This window comes from Crinia signifera, chromosome 2, assembly GCF_055691185.1.
Source record: "Crinia signifera chromosome 2, ASM5569118v1, whole genome shotgun sequence".
Lineage (NCBI taxonomy): Eukaryota > Metazoa > Chordata > Amphibia > Anura > Myobatrachidae > Crinia > Crinia signifera.
In genome coordinates, this window is record NC_139218.1 from 97940176 (window position 1) to 97966043 (window position 25868).

A 25868-nucleotide genomic window follows, 5' to 3' on the forward strand; every position below is an offset into this window, starting at 1 on the left:
ATGTTATGAGATCATGTCTAGCTGATGTCGCTGCTTAGGGTATTAGGGTTCTGCCAACCATCCCCAACATTCGCCTGTGCTGTTATCAGGTGGGAGCAAAGGTTACAAACATTTGTTTCTATAGATTACAATTAATAATCAGCAATATAAGCATAATGCTGATATTCATTATTTTTTAGGAAACATGCTTCACTGCCAAATGATGCAGAAAGTGAAAATGTATCAGAAATATTTGTTTTGTAAAGTTGATGCGCAAATTTATCTAAATGGTAGTGGGCAGTAGATAGACAGATAGCTATATATAGATGTGTATATATTTGTGTATAGCATTATATAAATTAGGTAAAATTATCAAGCATTGTGCCAAGGTCTCAATATCCAATGCAGTTCATTGATTGTGCATCAAAGTTTAGCAATAATTTAATATCTAAATGACCGATAAAACTTACAATGCTAGCTTGTTGAAATATAAACTGCTAATTAAATTGATAAAACTGGTCCCATCCATGTACGTTTGTTTAGCCAACTGGCTAACAATTTCGCCATGTGTGATTCCATCCCGAGAGATCAAAATCTTAATTGGATCCAGCAGAACCGATTTTTCAAAGAGAAAATTTACGTATGTTTATGTCCTCTTCCAGAATGTGAGAAGTAATTGTCTGATTTACATGTTCAGCACAGCAGCCTTTTCACAATAGATCAATAGTGTTGGCTTTGCTGTTAAATATAGGGTACCAGATATTTTGAAGGAAAAGAAAAAGAATGACAGATCTGACATTTCATTATTGCACGTTTTCCTCTAAGAAAAAAACCTCAGCACATATTCTATTGTTGCATATTTTCCCCTTCCTTTCAAAAAATAGTTAACATTCTTAAAATAGCATCTATGCCGGAAAGGATTTAGGGACATTCCAATGTAGTCCTACTTCAACAGTATTGCCTAAGGGTGGGTGAGAATAATCTGAATTTGGTTCAATTGCAGATTGGATACAACCAAACCATAGCCCACCTTATACACTGCAAACACTAAAGCTGGGTACACACTTGAGTGACTGGGATTTGTTGTACTAAACTTAGGCCTCATGTTGCAAATCTAATTCCACAAGTAAATGATGCCCTAGTACCTGAGACTGGAGATTGTCGTGATATTGACAGGTTCAGTTCTCACAAAACCATGTTGGTGCACTGTATTTGTCTGATGTTTATACAGAACTACATTGTAGTTTTATTTTTTAAATAAAACAAATAGTAGTATGAAATAATAACCAGGTAGTATATTTCCTTAAGAAATGCAAGATCTTCAAAGTCATGTATTTATTACATTAAAACAAAAAGGTGTTTTATTACTTGAATTACAAGGGCTGAAAAAACAGCTTTGATGAGTTCCCTTCATTGTCCTGAGGGACAAAAACTTGTTTCCTTGTTCCCAGCATAATGTCCAACCCATCGCACAACACCTGGACTGCTCACCAAAGGCAGAATATACGCCAGTCTAACAATTATTACTTAGAGACGTTTTGCAGGAAGGGGGAGGTTGGGGTGTTGTGCTATTTGGAATGTCTCATACAGATACTTCCTTTCACACATGCATGTGCATAGTAATCCTATTTATAGAACATTTGTGTCCGAGATTGATTATGAGCTAAACAGGTTTCATTCACATGAATGACCACATACAAAATAATCAGGGAATTTGCCAGAATAAACCCTTAACCTGATTGGGCATAACTGAATGAGGGCATTAATAAGACACATTTTTCCTTAGTACAATGTGATATGCAGCAACAAATGTTTCCCCCATCATACGGTCGTCATACAGTATCTCAGTCATATCTAGTTCTTACAGGTTCCTGCTTCTTGAGGAATTATATTCAGGGATGGATTAAGTTCCACATGGGCCTGAAGCTGAACATTTTCAAGGGCCTATTATGAAATGCATGTGATCGTTGTTTGGGGGTATTCAGTGATATGTGGGTGTACATACTCTATTCATTATCAGTCCCAATGTCTCCCTGAAAAAGGAAATACATATAAAGTGTAAATTTTGGAAGAAAAATATAAACAAACTATTTGAACAGGGCCAACTATGTGGCCAACTAGTGGCTGCTCATCATTATTGCTGTTAAAGTGATGGGACTATTTTGTATGGTTAGGCCTTCAGCTGGAGCTCCATCTGCCCCATTGTAAATGCTACCTATAGTTCTCAAACCCAGACAAATGCATATGAATAATATTCCTTTAATGTGAGCTCCAGTCCAGATACCATTCCATTTAATATTTTGCAAGTTTAATTGCTAGCAGATGTTCTACTGCAGGGGTGGCCAAACGGTCCTCGAGATCTACCAATGGTCCACGTTTTCCAGGTTACCTAGCTGGTGCACAGCTGTAGTCATTACTAACTGTCACATTTTAAAACATGCTGCATTCATTCCTACTATAGATCCACAGGTTGCCTGGAAAATATGCACCGTTGGTAGATCTTGAGGACAGGTTTGGCCACCCCTGTTCTACTTTATATAAACTGAAATTTGCCATAAAAAAAATTATTTTATCACGTTTATAATGTATCATCCCTGGGAGCTGAGTACTTTCTCAATAGAGTGCATGGGGGCAACCAATGTAATATTACTCTGGAATTCTGTTGCAAAACAAATGCCATTAATCAAAAATTGGTTATTTTTGCTGGTACCAATGAGTGAATACCAATGACTGAAATTCATTTTTATCATGACTTATCTATCTCCTACAGATGCCTCAACTGAAATTTAATTAGGCAGAATTGCACAGCTGCTTCTTTGAGATTCCATACAAATATGAATCAGATCCCATGGTCTGCTGAATATGGAGCATGCATTGAGCATAGGGATACCAACCATCCGGGATTACTCCGGACAGTCCGGTAATGAAGACCGGCGTCTGGTGTTCCCCGACTATACAACGTCCGGGAATAGGCAGCTACTTGCTGTATAGTCCGGGAACACCACCCCTTCGAACTCCATTCTTAATAACTGCACTGTCCGGAGTAATCCCGGATGGGTGGTGGTAACCCTAATTGAGCAGATCGCATGCATAGTTTGGGGGGGGGGGGGGGGGGAGTCAAGTGTGGACAGAGGGCACAAGTTGATGTTGCAACACTTACACACTTACAAGTCGGCAAAGACACACATTTTGAGCGAGATCCCGACACCATAAAGTGTGGTGTGCGAATTCCTAAGGGCAAACAAGTTGCTGACAACTGAATGCCCCCTTGAATTTAATTATGGAACGTTGGGAGATTTGCAAATATCTCATCTTAATATAAAACACAGCTACACATAGCCAAAAAGCACCCCAAATTAATTTACTAATACATCATTATTAAGAGATGGTATACTTTAGAAGTGACAGACCTCATGAAGAATGAAATTAGAAAAGAAGACATTTTAAGCATAAAATAACAAGTAACAGAACCACTACCAGGCAGATGTATGAAGCCCGATGAAGTAATAAAGTGGAAGGTGATAAAGCATCAGCCAGTTAGCTTCTAACTGTCATCTTTCAAACCCAGCCTGTAACTTTACAGGTAGGAGGTGATTGGCTGGTGTGTTATCACCTTCTACTTTATCACTTCATCAATCTTAATACATCTGCCCCTACATGTGAAGAACCCCCATCAGGAAAAAAATCACAGCCAGTGGCCATGTTTTTTCCCAATCATTAGCATTTACATGTTCTCTCCAGTGGCTGTACTTGGCACGAGGGAGAGGAATGTTGGGCACAAATTACATTTCACTTTGAGTCACCCTTTCGGCACCTGTATTTGATGTTGCATAGAAGCTTCGATGCAGCAAAATCAGACTTACAGTAACAAGATTACACTCAGGTTCACCTTTCCTGTGACTCCTTCTAAAAACGTTGTTGCGTAATTGTGGTGTTACTCTTGGCTGAAGAACTCTGTGTTTTTCACATTCATTTAGCAGTTAAATGTGAATTTGCACATATCCAACAAGTAGGAAATGAATTACATTGGATGATGTACAATCTCTGTAAAAGTCAAACATAGACATCATCTACAAATGCAAAACGTACATTAACAACCGCAAATCTACACACAAACTAATTTAAACCAGTTCAAGAAAGCAAAGATCAGCCTGAATTTCCTTTGCTTAGCAAAGTGGCCTGACTGTAGGATCTCAGGTAATTGTTACAAAACGGGCCAGGTCCTTGAGGCAGTCTCATGTCAGAACAAACCCACATGTTTATTTCTGTAACTTAAAACTGAGCAGGAGTCTCTACGCTCTGCTACTAAACATCAAAGGGAAGTCTTGAACTACTGCGACTTGATATTAACAATGTATTAAGAGCAGATTTTTAGCTACAAAACAAAGAACAACATTCTATGCAAGAATGAATCCGGAAGATTTACTTAAAAGAAAAAAAAATAAGAAATGACTAATCCTCTGAGCTGTCACTAAGATAACATGGATATTAGGACTGTTAGCCCAAACCCCAAAACAAACCAAACAATGTTTATTTTTCACAAAGTAATCTACTGCATGATGTATTTAAACTCAGAGAAGAAATAAGTATGTAAAACAATTTCATGCAAATTACATCAATGTCATATTTTGGCAGTGGGTGAGGGCAATGTACCTACTATGGCTGGTATCCAATTGGCCGCAGTCATTTGCCGCAGAGAATGCATTGGCCTGGGATTATACAATTGGTATGCGGTTGACCATGTCTAGGTCGACACTCAAAAGGTCTTTTGGTCGACAGTCAAAAAGTCGGCAGAAGCAAAATGTCAACATGAAAAGGCTTGACATAAGTTTTTCATGATAGGTACCGGTATAACTGGTACCGGCACACATAATTATGCCAGAGCATGGTGTGCACAGTGAGGCACCATGTCAAAGCATCGCAAGTGCAGCAAGGCACTATACCATGATAAGTGGTACAAGAATAATGCTGGGTACAACAGATCAGCCAATGGTGCAAACATTGGCCCGATGTTTCATACCTGACATAACAACTGGCCAGGCAATTAAGTGTGACCGCCATGTTGTGATATCAGTCACTGAAGGCCTCTGCAGCAAGTCCATGTATACACAGACCGATGCACAGATATATCTGCCATCGGCTGTGCTGCACATCCAACGCATCTTGTCTGTGAATGATGTCACAGATATATCACTGGTACACATTCGCTGTCATGCTCAGTATATATCATCCACACTGTACCCAGCTTTACAGTTTATTGTGGCTATGGGTGCTGGATGACAACTCAACAGTCATAATTCTGATAATCAGTACACTGTCATCGGAATCCCGTCTGTTTAAATGCCCAATAGTTGGGATCCCAACTGACAGGGGCAATTCTCCCTCACGGGGGGTCCACTACCCCCAACATAGGGAGAATAGAACCTGTGGCGAGTGCAGCGAGCTACCAAGCCTGCAGCAAGCGGCTTCTATGCGCTCGCCCCCCTGTCTGAGTACCGGTGGTCAGGATTTCAATGTTGATATCCTGACTGTCGGGATCCTGACTGTCCGCCTGTCAAACCACACCTGCGGCTATAGGGGTAGTTGGTCCATAGAAAAGACAGCTGCATTTTGGCAGCCAGAGTTATATGATTAAATCACAAGGTAAAAAAAAAGATTAGAATTTTTTTTTTTAAATGCAGTTATTTACAAGAAATATTTGACAGAAATGCTATTATTTAGCATATGTATATGCTATACATTTAATAACGCAATATAAAAATAAACACAGAAAGAAAATAAAATTAATATATGCCTGAATTTATTAATAAGAGTTCTCCCAGAACACGTTGATCTTTGTCTAAACAGGTTTCCAAGTTGCACTAGGACATAATTTAATTCATTGCTCTAGTGTAACTCAATCATCATACAGTATTTATGTGCATGAGATGACTCCGAGGCATGACTGATCAGATTTAATCCATTTTGGCTAGTGAACATTACCATAAGAGGACAATTACAGAACAGGTCAAAAGGTGTTGATATACTTAAAATGCAGGTCACCTTTTTAGAAGCTGACTGCTTGAACATAGCATACAGAAATTGTACACTGCAGAATTAAACTAAACAAAAAAAAAAGACTCAAATTACATATTTTATTCAAACGTCTGTTCCAGTTTGTGGTAATTTTTTGTTTCATAGACTAAGATTTAAATCCAAGAAAGCCAATAAAGACAACTCATGCAATGTATATGGAGTTAGTTTTATACATTGACCTGGAACCAAATCACTAAAGAACTACTCAATAAGACACTTGGGTGGTAGGCTGGGGAGTAAGGCCCAAAGTGCTGGTGGCTCTGGATCCTTACTTCTGGGAAAAATGCCAAACAGACAAACAAAACCATTAATTCAGTACTTTATAATGAGCTATTAAAATATTCTAAAAAATATTTCCCATGCATTATTGGCAGTTACCCAGAATGCCACTGGAGAACAGAAATACTTCTTCCGAAAAATATTGGCCTAACAAAGTCTAACCCGGACCACACACTTCTTAGGCAACATGGTCTTTGCTACGCCAGTCACTAAACTTCTTAAACCTTACCAGCAAACCTTACATGAAAGCTGGGCAAATAAGAAAATGAATCCTTATCGAAAATGTGTGACTGTTCTTGTAACTGGTCAGAGCGCAATTTTTTGTAAAATGGCACATGTGTTTTATTGCCCTGTGAATCCAGCTGAGAGATTTTATAAGCAGAATATATATATATATATATATATATATATATATATATATATATTATATATATTTATTATTTATATTAATGTTATACAGTGGTGGTGCACATAAGCCCTAGCGATCACACTAGCAACTTTGCTAATAAGGGATGGAAATTATCGTTCTGCCATTCATTGAACTATCTAATGCGTACTGGCAATCCAACAGGCATACACATGCCCATTGCTCCAGTGTGTACTTAGCTTTACACTTATAAACAATAGAAATCCTACAACAGGTGTGGGGGAGGGGGGGGGCAGCTCTTGGCAATGTGTGTGTGCCATGTCCAGTTATGTGCACACCCAACTTTTTGCATACTTTTATGGGGTGAGTGGGAAAACTTTCACTGTCAATGAGCTCAAGGTGTCATCCTTCTGACTGCAGTTCGCACACATCACTCGGAAATAAAATTCCTGCTTATACCTATGTTCAGAGCTCTAGCCATACAAATGTGGGTGTCATATTTTATTGCGATGACATAATGAAATGAACTGTATGTATACAGCCATAGAATATAGGCATCTATAAATCTGTGTTGAGTCATGCATCTAAAAAAGGAAGTTGGGCAGTGCAAAGAAAACAAGCTTTCCTTTCTAATCAAATCCCGCTTTTCTGTTAAAATGCTGACACTTCCACATCTGTCAGGTAAAGCAAGAAATGCGCCTCTCTGCTTTGATCAGTTTCTGTCAAGCTTCTAATTATACAGTATCTGTCACATTTACACAAAGATACAAAAAGAAATGAAGGGGGTGGGGGGGTGGGTGGGGGGGGGGGGGACACAGAACTACAGTACTTCAAAGCGACCCAGCTCTTAACATTATTCTCAAATTTTATGTGTTCAAATTTTATTCCGGTGGTAGATTGATGGGAAAGCAAAAGCAGATGTAGAAGAAGCCAAGTATTGCACAACCGTAAGAAATGTAAACACATAGGATGAAAATCATTAAGCAACGCAGCTGATGAAAGTAATCCCAAGGAGGAAGCGATTTCCGCAGCTCGCACTATGTATACTTTGGGTATTATATTTGAGAAACATGTTTGGGAAGTTTCAGAAATTGCAAACTATTAAATCCACAAAATTGTGCCCAACATAAAATATAGGACATATCACAAAAAAACTGATTCAGCAGAATTGGACTCTTCTGTTTAGATATATTTTATGCAATGTTACTGACCTCCAATGTGAAAAACCACTAGTACACCTACATATCCAAAGTTCATGGGGTTGCAATGGTGGAGTATTGAGGGACATTCAGTTGGAGTTGCGGTCACTGCTGCTTCCAAGAGTAAATGTTCTGTATGGTAATGCAGCAAGTAGAAGCCTCCTGCTGCAGTAGTGATCCAACCCATGTCCTAAGGCATAGCATCGGATCTCTTTTCCCACCATACAATAGGGATGAGTAAGCTGCCCATCACAGAGGCCAGGAAAATCTCTGTGCAATCCTTGGCCTCTTCCCTCCGCATAAACTAGGGATGTGCACTTTTCGCATTTTGGGTTTTGAGTTCTGACTACCTTTAGGTTTTGGGTTCTAATGTGTTTTGCCAAAACACCCCCTAAACTTTTTGGGTCCTGATTTTTTTTTTTTAAAGCGTAAAAACTGCTAAAATAGCAGAATTATTGTGTTTTTTTGCTCCTACGCTATTATTGACCTCAATAACATTAATTTTCACAAATTTCCAGCCTATTCGGAACACCTCACACCTTACATTATTGTTTTTAGGGCAAAAGGTTGCACAGAGGCATCTGTATAACTATGCTAAGCCACACAGTGTGCGGCACAAACACGTGGCTCATCTAGGAGTGGCACTGCAGCGGCAGACAGGGTGGCAGTTTGAAAAACTAGGCGCCAAAAAGACCCCTATCTGGCTTGATCGTGTGTACCACCAGCCGAGGATCAGTGGGTGATTGAGTTGGTCTGCGAGTGTGCTGTGTTGTGTATCTGTTTTTATCAGTTTAATATCTAATAAGACCACTATCTGGGTTGATTGTGTTGTTTACCACCAGCCGAAGAGCAGTGGGCGATTTGGCAGCTTTCTGCAGGCAGTGGCAGAAACGCTCCTGTCACTTAGGCCGTCTTCCGATGACATCTGGTTGTGTGATGCAGGGTGAGAACGGCATCGACGGACTCCCGGAATAATGCAGGGAGAGAGCGGCAGTAACGGACTCCTGAAATAATGCATGGAGAGAGCGGCAGTGGCGGACACCCGGAATAATGCAGGGCGAGAGCGGCAGTGGCGGGCGCCCTGAATAATGCAGGGTGAGAGTGGCATCGGCGGACTCCCGGAATAATGCCGGGTGAGAGCGGCATCGACGGACTCCCGAAATAATGCAGGGTGAGAGCGGCATCAACGGACCCTGGAATAATGCAGGCTGAGAGCGGCAGTGGCGGACCCCCGGAATAATGCAGGGTGAGAACGGCAGTGTCGGACTCCCAGAATAACGCAGGTTGAGAGCGGCAGTGGCGGACTCCCAGAATAATGCAGGGTGAGAGCGGCAGTGGCGGACTCCCAGAATAATGCAGGGTGAGAGCGGCAGCGGTGGACTCCGGGAATAATATAGGGAATACCATCTGCATTACAGTGTCTGTGACACAGTCATGTATCAGTTATCTGTGATTAAGGTACAGTGCCTACATTAACGACACTGCAGAATGGCTTCCCGGAGACACCTGTAACACCCTATCTGAGCACAGACGGCAACCAGCCGAGGAGCAGTGGGCAATTGGTGCAGCAATCAATTACTCTCATTAGTGGAATGCAAACAGTTTCATGCATTTAAAGACAAGTCCACTTATACCAGTCAAGAACTTGACAGGTGCACTCATTACTGACTGACACATTTTAAAAGATCCATAGGTGGACTTAGTTATTTCACTTGATTCTGTAAGGAGACCTGTAAAACATGCACTGTTTGGGATCCTGAGGACCAACTTTGAGAACCTGTGCTCTAGACAATATTTGAAATGAATTTGCTGATAATGTCCATGTTGTTACGTCAAATTCTTACCCACTACATAGTTAGTGCTATGCACTACGCCCCCCCCCCCCCCCCCAACCCTTCCATCCCTGCCGGCATTTAATTAATAATTAAAGGAATTATTTCACTCAGCTCATTTATAGGTCCATGAACAGAAGGTTTACGTTATTCCTCCTACAGGATGCTCAGTGGATGAACTATCTATGCAACTAATAAACAGTCATAGGTATATTCATAAGACCCGTACAATACAATACTGCTGTCTACAGATAAAGATAATTGTTATTAAATTAAGCCAGTAGAAAAATTTAGTGGCCACTAACAGTATGACGCTAGCATATAATACAATGTTGTGCGGAGTATGCATACTCTCTCAGAGATTCACATTCACGTACAAACAAGAATCTTAAGGTGGCCATGCATCAGACCGATCTCAGGCCCAAACGCACAATTTCGACGGGTCGTGCAATCGATTGTGTACACATCCTGTGCACATCGTAGGGTAGTGGTTCCCAACCCTGGTCCTCAAGTACCCCCAACAGTGCACATTTTCCAGGTCTCCACACAGAATCACAAGTGACATAATTAGCTCCACCTGTGGATCTTTTAAAATGTGTCTGAATAATGAGTGCACCTGCTGGGTGACCTGGAAAATATGCACTTTTGGGGGTACTTGAGGACCAGGGTTGGGAACCACTGTCATAGGGAATACCAATATGATGCGTGGTCCCGTGGGTCGAGAGTTCAATCCTTAGATCATACGTGCTGCACGTATGATCTGTCGGCTTTACTTGCAGTCGTAAGCAGATCGTATATATGCTCTTAAAGCACAAACGATTGCTCGTTCGCTCGCTATTACGACCTGTATACGATCAGGTCATTCTAGGGAATTGGTATGGAATCACGGAGGCCAAAATCCCGACAAGGGGGGGACTTGGATCACCCCCCTGCGTGCTCGCTGCGTTCGCCAGGCAGCAGGCATTTGTTCTCCCTCTATGGGTGACATCCACAAAGGGACAAAGTGCCAGGATTTCGGCGGTCGGGATTCTGGCATCAAGATTTTGACCGCCGGGATTCCGACCACCGGGAAAGTGATCCCCATTCTAGTGTATGGCCAGCTTAAATCCTGTATATCAGTAATCCCCAGTTAGGAGTATGCGATCTGCACTCACCTCCACATGTTGGCAGGTCTGAATAAGCTTGGCTAACAACATTTCCATTTCTGTGTTTCTTTTGATGAGGTTGGTGAGGTTGTTATCCAGGCTTTGCTGTAAAAAGAAAATTCCAGGTTTAGTGAGATGCTGGAATACGAAATAATGCTTTGCATCATGTAAGTATATAGCAGGAATTTTTTCTTAGATATGTTGAGAGAGCAATCAGAACAGATAATAACTATGCAGGTTTTCGACAGTATTAAATGAATACAGTACACTATTCTTGTATAAGCTGTGCTAAAGCAATACATTTTAACCCTTGTTACCAGCCTGTCAAAATGAAGAAACATTATAACAGTAATGTCAGTGCTGGAGGCGCAACAGAACGGAGTATCACTTGATTTCTACAATCGGGCGCTCAACACTTGACACCGGCACACTCAACACTTGAAACGGCCCCCTCACCCAAAGAAAAAAGAGGAGAGCAGCATTAGCCTTTTATTATATTTTGACAAGAAGAGGGGAATGTACTGAAGCTGAAAATGTTCCCAAAGCTCTTAAAAACCAGTTCTCAGCATTTTGCCTGCATGTACATGAAGGGCGAAATTTACTAAGATAGGTGTTCTATGTCACATGGAATTCTGCTATAGGTAACCAATCAGATACTATCTATTATCTTCTAGAACAGTGGATCCCAACCTGGGGTACTAGTACCCCTGGGGGTACTCTGCATATCAGTTGGGGGTACTTGAAAATAATATTGGTAATGCCGGAAGATGAAAAAAAGTATTTTGATGGCAGAAGAAGACCCATTGCAATGGAGAAGAACCATGTTTTGTCACTTACGGTTCTGTCTTCAGCGTCATCAGCATCATCAGTGTCTCCTGGTGCTTTTGCCTGACCAGCAATCCACTGGGAGCTTCCCATGCTGCCCTCAGACATTAGCAAGCAATCATCTGCCCTGTGCTGACACAGGTAGAGGAAGCAGCGACATTAATCCTACAGGTGTTAGAGGGAACCCTGGAGACAATACACAAACAGCGGCCAGACACGGAAGGGCACGATTCCTGTCCGCTACTCCTTAATATAAGGACATGCATAAGGATACACATACTGCTCACTTCCACTCCACTCCTAAGTACTGTCTATATTTCAAATTGAGAGGGGGTACTCTTATATAAAAAGCTTAATCAAGGGGTACGGGAGAGAAAAAAGGCTGATTTTGATTGATAAGTTGATTTTGATTGGTTGCTCACAGTAACATCTCATGTGAACTAGAACTCCCATCTTAGTAAATTTTGTATTACTTCACATTTGGAAACCCGCGCCATTCCTTACAGCATATCACATTACTATTTCTTACAACATACTGCTATAAAGTATTCTGTATCACCATAGTGGCCGTCTTTAACAAATAATATCCAGGCTTTGAACTCGAAATATAATTCAGCCAATATAAATATATACACAGCAGGTCTCCGTTCAGACTGGAAACACATTATTTCCATTCTTTTTCATAGTTATCTTAATTTGCTGGCAATATATAATAAAGGTTATATTTTATAAATTGTTTTTCCCTTTTTCTTACAGTGTATAAGATGTTCATAGTTGGCCATAGCCTGCAGCCCATTACAGTATGTTTTAAGCATATCATACCGTACCACAACAGCATTCGGGAGGCTGGTCATCTACAACTTGCTGTTAATAAATGACAACTTAGGTGGTGATTCTGGTTGATTCAAATGAATTCCCCTGTCTTCGCAAATAGAGACTGATATTAGCGGGCAGCGGGACGAAGACAGGGCAGGCGGCTGACGTCATGTGACGTCAGCCGCCTGCCCCGGCACACCTCATCCCGCCCTCAATCCCATGGGAATGTCCAGTGTTTTCAATGGGATGCCCATGAAGCGCTGGGCGTTCCCATGGGTGACACCCAAGCCTGCCGTCACACACCTCTGCCCTGCACCGCTCCGTGCAAGTGGCCAAGCAAAATTTCTAATCACCGTGGCTGTTCACAGTCAGGGTTTGCACCTGCGCAGAAATGCACAAGTGCAAATTTCGACCATCGGGACAGGGGACGATTTCGGTTCACTGCGAGGAAACCAGAATCGGCCATGTAATGTGTTAAAAAAACAGGGGGTGACAGCCATTTAAAGTGTGCAGGGGCTGAATACTGGTAACACTAGAGGGGTGGGGATGTGTGATGCTGTAAATGAAAGGAGTGCAGGGTGAAAAACTGGGGCGTACAACCTGGTCACACTATAACCACCGCAATTACCTATTATAGAGGAACACAGCTACAGCCTGGTAACTGACCACGCAATAACAAAAAGTACAATGCTGAAAGCACTACAGCGCCTCATTTGTGGGGAGTATTGTGGCGTAAAAGTGTTAAAATCAGAAAAAATAATCATCTTTATATGAGGCACCACTTCTTAGCAAGCCCTGGCAGCCATATCAGATTTTGGCATATCTCTACACACAATGGCGTACTTGGATTTTGCAGAGACAGATCCCACGAGTGAATGGATCGTTTAGACACACTGGCATAAAAACCTAAGCCATTAGCAGAGCATATAGCGGACACTTTGTAATCGAGGATCATAGTGTTCTGAGCATTACACAAGCACAAAAACCAAATGGTTTTCTTTTATCATTCCTGTAAATCACACAGCATTTCTTATACACAGATTTATTTATTGTTTTTCTGCCAATACCTGCACAGATGGAGCATGTTTAGCCTAGCACACAGCACATTATTAAATCAAACTACATATCTCTTGCAGCAAAGAACTTCATTTTATAATGGCTGACGACAAAGGACGTTTAAAAGTATATGACCTGCTTTCATTATAATACCTCACAGTGAAAGATAATAAGCCTTGGGTAAACTTATGTCATATTTAAAATGCCTGAGACCGGGTTATAAAACAGTAATAGAGGATGGTTGTCGTGCTGGAGCTATGTTACTCCTTTCAACAACGCCTTTGCTGCAGCATGATTTATGTTACCCATAAACTAAAGTAAAATATAAAGGCTCATCCAGATGAGCTTAGGAAATTGTACAGCACAGAGGTCACATGATGCTGCTGTCCACACGCAGAGCAGTGATATATGTACAGTAGCTAAGAGGCGATAGATAGCCTTAATGATTAAATAGTGCAACGTTCCAGTTAAAGGTTAGTTAACATAAATAGCCAATGTGTGCCTGCATAACACAGTACAATCCTATATAATAATAGACAAACACTGCTCCTCACCTATATGGGGGTATTCAAGTGTTTTGCATCCTGGCAGCCAATAGATGGCGCCCAACACAGCAAGTTCAGTGTTTCTCCGTTCAGATGTGTATAGCCTCCTGCACTGACATTACTGTTATGTTGATCCATCATTTTGAAGGGATGATATCTAGTACATCAGTAAAGCAATGGACCTGAGAACCAGATGGATGCTGTAGCACAGTAGCTTCGTCATTAGACACAGCTACTCTACCAAAATATGCAGTATTTATGTATTAGCCGGGCTCCTTTTGGCTTTGGCTACTTTGTCAGTGTAGACATTTCCGGGCGCCCTGCTAATATGTGGGGACTTACGGGTGGCGGGTCGGGCTGGCGGAAGGCAACTTCTCCGAGGCAGAAGTTGCATAAGATTTCTCTTGAACCACCCGGGACCGGATGCGATGTATCCTTTTGCATGTGATATATTGCATGTTATAGCATTCACCACTGCTGGAGGCTGTCCATGGGATGGGTTTGGGAGTGTGGTGCCCCCTGTGTTGGTAGGGCTGGTCTGCTCCAGGTTAGCACACCCTAACACTTTATTAACACTTATTTTTTCCTATCACATTGTATATATTTTGTATTTTAATCACACTTTCACTTCCCTACATAGCACTTATGTGCTTCTTATTAACCCCTACTAATTTTCATTTGTGTGCTGCCCTGGAGTACTCAGCCTGTGTCGGCATGTTGGGGGCCCACACCCAGTATTAGGGACCCCCAGTGACAGAGATGCCTTGACGTACGGCCTGGGGGGCTTAGCCCTATATCTGCAAATATACGCAACCAAAATCTCTGTATTATCTGATTATTATGTAGTTATGTTTCACTCAGTGTGCAATTGGGATACATGTTTTTTTCCTAGACATAATTACCCCTCCCTTTTGGCACCTGAGTGACACACCTCTGATTGAGCAGCTTACCAACAAAAGTGTTGTGCTGTCTAGGATCCAACATATCCTTTGTGCAGCAAGCCCGATCTCCGACTCCAATACGCACGGGACCGCACATCTGATCGGGTATCAAACACATGCAATTTGGCCGCTTTCCACAAGATTTCTCAGACCGATACGTCGGAATCGGGTGAAAAGTGGCCAAATCGGACAAGTTTATGGCCAGCTTAAGACTAAAGAGAAGCCCCAGCAATATGTACATGCACATTGTTCTTTAAGTGGAGGAAATAGGTATAGGGTAACACTATGTCAACATGGTGTTACCTAGCAATGGCCTTTAATTGCTTGATAAGCTGTGCAGACAAGCAAACTATGTGGATAAGGTAACCATTGAGTAGAGACGGACAGCAGAGGAAATTTTAGATTTTTCTACAGTATCCGTCGTTAAATAGGAGAAAACAGTGATAACCACTGCTCAGCAAAAAGGAGGTTATCACTGTTTAATAATCAGGGTGTGGTATAATAGACATTTGTTGACCCTTTTGTTTGTCGGCCACTGTCATTTCAACCGTTTGTGCTTCTCGAACTATTGCAAGACCATATTATGTTCACCTATTGACAGTCTACCTTTGACATTGTAGATCTATCATCCAAAGCAATAAGTGAATCATAAGGATCTTATTGTAAAGCTCCCAACCAAGTAACTTTAATATTAAGTCAGATAATATGGAATACCTAGTTCCACTACATAAAGATAGACAAAATGTTTTCCAAATAAATAACTAATACATTAAGATGCTATACTTAAAAAAAGAAGAAAAAAAAAAAACAGTTGCCTATGATTGACCCTGTGTTTATATCCTAAACCTCCTGTGATATATAAAAGTCAAAATGAATAAAATATCATGAATTTTATAAGCTGGAGAAAAGCTCTCCTGGGGGTGTTGGGTTGTGGTTTACAGTGTTTATTGAAATGTTACAACCACACAACATTTCCAAGAATGAAAGCGCACGTTAAATAAGTGTATAGGCAATAAACAGTCAAGCATTACACAAATACACAAGAGATTAAAAGGTGTACTAACAACCTAGTTATGCAGACAAACAGCACTGTTGGTGCCTTGGATAATACCTTTATGCTGGTCTCTGTTTAACCTCTTTGTCCTAGAGGCCTCAACTTTTTATAAAACAAACAATAAAATACTAGATAAGCGCTATAACACAGGGACTATAATTAGAAACCTGTCAATATCTGACTCGCTGAAGGAGACAAAAAAAATATCAACTATCCAATAAATGCAATTGCAAATTCTTATAGTATTCTACAAAAATGTCTGAACTTATGCTATAAAATATAAATAAACTGAATGCAAGGGAAATACACAAATACCCCTTTCACACTAAAATCACACTTCAACTTTGTATGAGAATTTGATAACATTAGTGCTCACTATGGGCCAGATGTATTAAGGCCTCCATACACTAGTCCGGCTTATCCTAAGGACTTGTTCAATTTGCCCTTGAGAGCCCCCCTGCAGCTCCCCGGGAGGCTCGTTTGCTATTTAGCCCATGATTTTTACATGAAATAAAATTGCACATGATTTATTGCATGTAATCACCGGGAAGTTGCTGCTGCGCTTCCCGCCAGTCTTTTCAACGTATTTTTTTAAAATATGGCTGCCTGGACCACGCTGCTGCAAATAGGTGCGTGCCAGCATTGAAGCACCGTTGGCACACCTGCGGATCGGACCAACACATCATGGGTGCTATAAAGCACCCGCAATGTGCCACTGATGGGTCCAATCCGATAGATTGAATGTGCAGCCCGTCCAACCTCCCCACTCTATCCCGATGCACACGGGACCGAGCATCGGGTCAGAGGGGATGTAAACATCCAATTTGGGTATATTTCTTGGGCCGATCCATCTGGATCAGGCAAAATCGGCCCAAATTGGACAAGTGTATGGGCACCTTTAAGCCTGGTAAAGCGGTGATAAAGTGGAGATACAGTAGAGTGGAAAGTAATAAAGCAATAGCCAAATCAACTGTGTTTGAAACATGAGTTAGGAGTTGATTGGCTGATGCATTATCACCTTCCACTTTACTACTTTATCTGGCTTAATACATCTGCCCCAATATGAGAATGTAGTCAACTGTATTCTGGTAGCATCCACACTTTTGACAAGGGAGGCAGAACGTGGTGTGAATGGGCATTCTCATGTTAGTAAAGTTCAGTAAAGTGTGTTCGTGCACGAAAGCAAATTCTTTTGCACCTAGCAGGTCAGTTAATTTGATCAACAAGACTAACCTGACCATCTAACATGGCACAAAGCTTGCATGTAGGAAGCTGTTTTCTTTGAGGAGGCTAAAAATGAAATATCTGTGACATCAACATCTAGCAATCGATCAATGCAGTGAACAAATACTTCCTTTTCTTCACAAAGTATGAATTCAAATAAAGAGCTATAAACCATACAGATTCTAGTGTTCCTGTTACTATTTAATATTTGTTAATACAGGTTGAGTATCCCGTATCCGAGTATCCGTTATCCGAATTATTCCGAAAACCATACATTCCAGAAAGTGAAAAAAAATATATTTTTTTGCTAAAAACTCACTGGGGACATTTGTAACAGCACTACTGGTGACATGATATGTAACTGGCACTATATATGTGCAAGAAAATTATTGCTTGGTATTCAAATTTAATATCTTAGATAGTACACAGATTTTGTTTCATGTTTTGAAACCTTGTTTTTTGAACAAATAAAATATATTTGTGTGTATTTTATGTGGTAATAAAATATATTTGTGTGTATTTTATGTGTTTATACAGCATACATGCAAGATACTTCAAAATACATAATTGAAATATTAAAATATTCCTAAATACGGAATAATCTGTTATCCAAAATTCTCCTGGTCCCGAGCATTTTGGATACGGGATACTCAACCTGTATTAGTAAAAGATAATAGTTAAGGAGTCTCTCTATACTCTAGTGTACATTACAAAGACATGTTCTATTGCTCCAATTAATATCAGGAGTTTCAAAGGAACATATTGATTGGTTGCCATGCAATTGTTACAGTAGATTGACGCAATACACTTATCTAAACAAAGGAATTTTTGACCTAATATACAAGGTATGTTGTAGGCAAATTGGGCATTCAGCTGGTTGGGCGAAGGGACTGCTGTTGTTGGGGGCATTTAAACACAGCGGCAACGGCAATTCGCCCCCTTTGCCCATCTGAATTCCCCCCACATTATTATACTTTATATACTGGGGTCGACCCTATTAGGTGCGGATGATTCGCACTCGCAAATCATCATGGCACCTCACGCACTTTATGGGTGCAAACAATTTTAAGCAAATTTGGCCCAGCAAGGGGTGCAAGATGGGCTTAATTTGGGTGCCGTTTTCAGTGTTTAAACGCACGCCACTCGCACCCTTCGGCACTGATAGGATCGACCCCATAGTTTGTAAGTAGTTTCTCCTTTGGAGTACATTCAATAAATCTTTTAACGCACATAGTAAATTACATAGGCAATTACGAAACTGTTTTGGGGCCTACACACAGGGCGATTTCAGCCCACTTTGTAAGCAATCTGACTAGATCGCTTAGAAAATTACTACATTGGCTCCATGTGTAGGCCCCATTAGAGAAAACCATTCATCCAATTTAAATGAGCACATAGGGCCAGATGTATTAAGCTTTAACAAGAGATAAAGGAGGTGATTCAGGTTGGCTCGCAAACTCCTTTTTAATGAACAAAACCATGTGCACTGCAGGTGGGGCAGATGTGACAAGTGCACAGAGAGTTAGATTTGGGTGGGGTCTGTACTTCAAACTGATATCTATATTGCAGTGTAAAAATAAATTACCCAGTATTACCCTGCACAGAAACAAAATAAATTCCCCAAATCTAACTCTCTCTGCACATTCATCTGCCCCACCTGCAATGTACATGGTTTTGTCTATTAAAGAAGGAGTTTGCTTTTGTGAGCCAACCCGAATCACCCCCAAAGTGGAGAGTAATAACGAGTGATAAAGGGCCAACCAATGAGCTAATAAAATGCCCCCATACACTGGGCGATTCAACTGCAATTTTGGCATGTATATCGAAATATCGCATGCAAAAGAACCGCCTGCTCAAGGGAGAACTGTGTGCGAATTATCCAAGTGGAAAAGTCACCGCAGTGTATGGAGGCCTTAACTGCCATATTACAGGCTGTGTTTGAGAAGTGATAGAGGCTGGTACTTTATCACTCATTATCACTATACACTTTACCTCTTCTTAAGGCTTAATACATCTGGCATATAGTAACAGCTATTTGGCTACAGGAAGAGAAACCAACTTCTAGTGATGACTACATAAGATGCATTTAGTACTGTTTTGTTTTTGTATGTTTTTACTGGGTTTTTTTTTTGCAGTCTGTCATTGGTAATTAACATAATGCCCAAGTTACAAATATAAAAGGATTCTTAAATATTTGTGTTAATGTTAGCTTCAGCAGCTGGTACACAAGGGTCTGGAAAGACTCGTTAGTAGAAAATGACACATTGTTTGTGAAAGGTTCAGGTGTAGAAAGGCAGACAAAGGCAACTAGAATAAAACCACATTTCTAATGTATCATTGTCAACTTTTAGATTGCCATTTTAAATAATATTTGTCTCTGGGAGAACAAAACATACATGGAAAGTTACGGACCACTAGGAGCAGAGATTTAAATATGGATACCCAGACTAAATGACTGTATCTGTGGTAGGCAAATGAATAGAGGCTCAGGAATAATGTATTCTCTGAGCAGAAGACAGAGAATGGCGAGGAAACCTTTCCCTTACCTCAGTAACTTTACTCAGCAGCTAATGTTACATGCACACTAGAGGCCTTGTTGGGAGCCATGTGTGAAAATGATGCCCTGTTAGTTACCTGTGGAATTGCTTGTCCTGCACAAAGAGTCCTGAAAACTGTGTGTTGGCACAGTGCATCTGAATTATATTGATGGCCAGTGCAGACTCTAGTCTCTAGTGTACCTAGACTGAAGTGCTGTAGTTGGCTGGCACTACACCCAACATATATATATATATATATATATACTCAATAAATATATGAACAGATGTGTTGCAATATTGCCAATGTACCATTAATGACATAAAATGTCAGCTAATGCATCAGAATATTAGCTAATGCTGGGCACCCTACTGAAATAAGTGGTACACAGTAACTACTACTGACCTCCCATAGACCTTAGTACAGTGGTTCCCAAACTGTGTGCCGTGGCTCCCTGGGGTGCCTCGGGACACATGCAGGGGTGCCCTGGGTTGGTGGTCCAGGACCAACTCAAATTATTAATGGTTCATTATTTATGAGCAAAACCAGTGCTGGTGGCTGCCAATCATAAAATGTGTACAAACAGAAGCAAATCCTGTCCTTTACCACATAACTGACTTTAAGAATTGCATATAACCCCAGTCTAATTATTTTATTTTTGGCTTAGGGGTGCCGTGAAAAAATTCTGATACTCTAGGGTGCCGTGATTCAAAAAAGATTGGAAACCCCTGCCTTAGTAGATAAAACTCAACCTGAGAGCGCTGAATAGCGCATATCTGTCACACCACCAGCATCGACATGTAGTCAGTACAGTCAGGAACTTGTCTTACCTGCCCTAATGCAGTGGCTTCTTTCTATCATCATTTATGGGAATGTATGGGAATGTACTAATATCTGACAGTTTTGGAGTAAGGTGACTGGTCTTCTTCTGTTTGTGACTTCACCTTAACCCAGTGGCTTTGCTATTTTGCTCATTTGCTTATTATTCTCACTGAAATTTAGGCCTGCAGAAAACGTTCTGTCAGTTATAAGAAAGCCATCCTTCTGCATGGACAAATAAAGTCTCCCATTACGTTCTACAGTTAAACAGTTATTACTGAAATTGCTATACTCTGACAGACAAGCAATGTTTTCCGATGCAGAAAAACAAAAGTTGTCAATTTGTGAATTAAATGTGGTCTAAATCTTGCAAGTCTCATCCCGCACACCCAGACCCACATTTTGAATTCTGCGTCGGTTTTCTGAGATAACTTGACCACGCCGGCCTGTCTAGAACCAGTCCTGGGCAGCACCACATGCACTGTATATATTGTAGGCATGGGGCGGAATGTTATGCCTCCCAAGTTCAGCGGCAGAGCGGGATGCCGGCTGAACTCGGACACTTTTTCAATCACTTACAATGCATGTCCTTGCCTTGTAAGTGATTGCCCCTTTTAAAATACGTTCAGCCGGCATCCCGCACTGCCACCGAACTTGGACGACATTACATTACACACATGGTATCTTTAGAATTTTAATATTCTGTAGGACAATAGCACCTGATCAGATGACAATGTCACACACACACACACACACACACACACACACACACACACACACACACACACACACACACATTTACTAAACGGTGCAAAACATTTGAAAATTCTGTCAGGCACAATGGATGGAGAATGCGAACTCATAGAGATGTTCAGCTAATCAGAGGGCAGGCAGATTAGTATAATCCCACTCATCCCATCACGATGAACATTCCATTTCATTCTGGGAAATACTGTCGCAAAAAAAACGTAGAGAACTAATATTTCACTGGGCTACTATAATATACCATGTAAAAATAGACTATATTATAAATTCTAAGGGTGAAGATAATGTAAATTCAGATAACAGAGAAAATGTAGAAGAGGTAAAGTAGAAATTACTATTCTCCATGTTCAGTAATTCAGTAGTTCAGTAAAATAGACAGAAAACCCAGTGTAATAAAAATAATAGTGTGTCACGCTGATACAATTCAGCCCCTAGCTGAGATCATAAAATTCCTGCTACATATACAAAAATAGATGAATGTATTGCTACATGACACTAAATCTCAGACACACCGCACTGCTGCATACTGTATGGCTGTACAAAGGCACTATTTATTTAAGAGTTCATTATGTGAGCCAACATTAAACCTACTGACATTAGACAGCGATTCCAACTGAGGAGAACCCCCAAGGTTTAGCTTTTTGTAATACCGAGAGATGGATGCCTTTAGCTCTAACAAATAATGCTCTTCAATTTACAGTCACTGACATATACTCTGTTATTGTCTGGTATTGTAGTAGCATTACACTGTAGTTAGTCTTCAAGAATGGGTATTAGTCAGATAAAACGTATGCATATAACGGTGGGGTGGCTTTTATTTTCTAAAATAAATAATTTCTAATAGGAATAAACCATAAAAAAAAGTTTATTTACTTTATAAAAAAAATGGGTACTTATATGTGAGTTGGGCGCCCACTATAGTTAGTACGCTCATACCCCCACTATCCATGTCGGCATGGAGTTGATTTTATATACTGTAGTGTGGTGAGCGCCGCGAGCCACCGAGCCCGTAGCAGTGCGGAGCGTAGCGAGCCCCGCGAGGGGACGCGGAAAACTAAGCAAATAGCTTAGTGGGCGCCCAACTAACATATAAGTACCAAAAAATGTAAGTAAATAAGAAAACAGTTGATGTTTTGGTGTGCCAAACCTTTACCACCTACTTTCCATTTCCCAGCTAAGCATTGTTGATTAGAACACATAATTATGAGTTTATAAGGGCACATCCAAACAACAGCAAACAGAGTGCAGCATTTTTTATCCATTGCCCGACCTACAAATACAGCAGTGGCATTTTTGGTTCAGATGCACACACAAGAACTTCGGGGGTTATTCTGGTCCTTTCGCACGGGGACCAATGTTTGGCATATGTGCAGCCGCATTTATGCGCATGTGCATACGCCGGGTGCGTGCGGCCACGGTGAACAGATTGTTGGCCAGGTGCATGCACCCAACATTGTGGGCGGGGAGAGGTGGCAGATAGTCGCACCCATGGGAACGCCCAGTGTTCCCATGAAAGTCGCCCAGTGACGTGGGCGCCGGGGGCTGGCAGTTGACATCGCCGGATGTCAGCTACCCGCCCACTTCCATCCAAATGCCCATGCACATCTAAGGTTACCTCAGAGTAACCTTAGATGTGCGTGTGCTTTCGATATGCACATCAAACCTAGCGACATCATATACATTAATAAAGGACAGAACAGTAACAAAATATGTTAATTAAAGGACGGAACAGTGATTGTTCATTAATCTTGCTCCATTGTGTATGGGTGATCTGGGCTGAAGGGGATGTTGGATTGAATCGTATGTACATACTTTAGTAGTAGATTATACTGTATTTTATAGAAAAGCTATTACCATAATAAACATAATAAAGAATATATATTATGAATCAGAAATATATAGCAGAATCATTTGTACCCATATATTGCAGGGGCGTAATGGGGAATTAAAAGAATATTTATAAATATTGCATTTTAATACCGCTTTCACACTGCCAAAACGTTTCAAAAACCGGTATTTTTAAACAGTATTTAAAACGGGTCTGAGCCTTCACATTGCAGTAGATTACCGTTTTAAATACCGTTTAAGTACCATTCACATCAGTCAACCCGTTTAATCCCCTGAACACGTTTCAAGGCAGAATGCAGGGGACAGCCTATCACAGGTCTGTAATCTGTTGTTTTTACTAAATACCGATTCAGAGCCATTCTCACTGCATAAAACACAGCTTTTTAAACGTTTTGAAATACCGGTTATCTTTAACCGGTAAATCATCTCTGGCGCATTCCCACTGCACCCTTAAACGTTTTGAAATGGGAAAAAAAATGTCAATATACCATTTAACAAGTGCGGTTTGAAAGGGGTATTATTCTAGGCATTTTTATGTTCATAATAAATGCTAGAAATAACAAAAATAAAAAAAAATACCAAACATGCAACTTATTTTTTTAGAATCCAATGCCAGAAAAATATGTTTTACATATTAATAAAGCTCAAGGTTAGCAGAGAAATATCTTTGCTTTCTTGGGTGTTAGAAGAAAAACATTCAACACTAACTAAATAGATACAAGGAATGTCAGACCGTTTACACACTTCAGGACCTTGCCGGATATTTGTTTTAAGTATTAAATCTGCACTTTGTACTAGAGGCTGGGTACACACTGTCTGGTCTGCATTGCTCCACTGCTATTTAAAGTTTGTAGTTTCAAGATAGTTTCAATTAGTAATAAAAAGAGGTCAGTAAATAATAACCAGCTGGATTGTATGGACTAAACTTAGTTTTAATCTAATACCAATGATATTAAGGCTGGTTTCAAGTGATTGCTGCCCTCAATTGTTACTTCTCTGGCTCCGTTCTTTCCCTAGTATAGCACATCGTTTTGCTAACCTTGGCAGTCTTGTTTGACCTCTGCACATTAGGTAAACTGCCAAAGTAGATCACTAATGTGGACGCTTCAATATATATTTTTTCACAAACAACCACTTTTAAATTCATTATCACATAGTGCATACATTTCTACACTGCTTTGTTTTGGTACATTAGGCCAGAGTCATGTCTCCAGGGTAAGACTTAACTCTATGATGCCATATGTTAGTTAAATATATATGTTAGTTAAATGCAAAAACTCCCATTTGAAAAGTATCTTCTTATGCCAAAACCATAGAAGTGTTAATTTATGATGTGTTCAGTCCCTGCAGTGGTGATCTAATCCCTTCCAAGGGCTTAATACAAATACGTTGGGAAAATATAAATAAATACACGTGTTGACAGTCCTGCTGCTGTGGTTCAGAGACTATGTGACATTTATAGTAGAGTTTTGCTCCCCCCCCCCTTTTACACATAACTCCCACATATGCCAATAAGCTGTTGGCCTTCTACAGCTGACAAAAACAAGTCAATACACCTTGGTATCATTTCTGTAGTGTAATTGGTTCTATACGTCAGCTATAGACAATACCGACTTAGCAATCAAGGTGGTCGCACAATGGCTGCCATGTGTAACTACATCACCACTTTTGATTAATGTGAGCAGCAGAGCACTACAGTGACTATCATACTAATATTTTAATCGGTTAGGCCCCCACTAGTTAGTTGTTCTATGTTCCCAAAAGCTTAAACCAGGCCCTTACTGGAGGGATATGAGCCCATTCTTTCACAGCACATTCCATCAGCTGATGATACTGTTAGTGATGGTATAAAACATTGTTTTAGGGAAAGCTGGAAGTCTCCCTTTCTTTCCACCAGGTGCCATTAGCACTCTTTACCAGTGTCCTTTGTGGAACATGGGTTAAGCACGGTCGGGTTTATTTACTAAGATGGGAGTTCTATTGGAGGTGGAAAGTTGTTATTTTTAACCAATCAGATTATATTAATTATCTTCTAAAAGGTGCTAAATAAATAAGTAGAATCTGATTGGTTGTCCATAGTAAATCCAATCTTCAGTAGAACGCCATCTTATTAAATTGTAACTACTGTATCTGTCTCCCAAATAAACGTTCCTCTCTTAACATTATAGGGGGTTATTCAATGTTGCCCACATGCCTATTAAGTGTGGCCCTTTTCCACAATTTTCTGCCGTTTTTGCCAATGCAAGTTTGACTTTTTCTTTAAAAAAAAAAATTAGTCGTAAACGAGTGCACACATGGATCTGCAAGTTTTTCACTGATCCACATGTTTTCCAATCAAGCCGATGTTTCCGACAATCGAAAAATCGGCACAGATTGAATACCCCCAATAGAGGTGTTTTCATCTAGTCCTTGTAGCCAAAATATAGAACAACTTGATAATGGCAGCAATTTTATATAAGGCTTCAGTACTAGTAGGTTGACCTGCACCCCCTTGGAGTGAGAACATCCTCAATCCAGGGGGGAAATTTCTTAGCAGTGATATAAACAATACTGTGTAATCCTAA

At 40.6% G+C, this 25868-nt stretch overlaps 1 protein-coding gene across 7 annotated transcripts in view; it reads right to left on the bottom strand.

The window, feature by feature from the left end:
* Positions 1-25868, bottom strand: part of MID1 (midline 1) — a 352642-nt gene that overhangs the window by 54579 nt on the left and 272195 nt on the right. For all 7 annotated transcript variants that reach the window (XM_083172594.1, XM_083172596.1, XM_083172597.1 and 4 more), the window contains one exon: positions 10886-10981. In XM_083172594.1, the coding sequence (XP_083028720.1) occupies positions 10886-10981 (96 nt within the window). The remainder of the gene's footprint in view (positions 1-10885; positions 10982-25868) is intronic.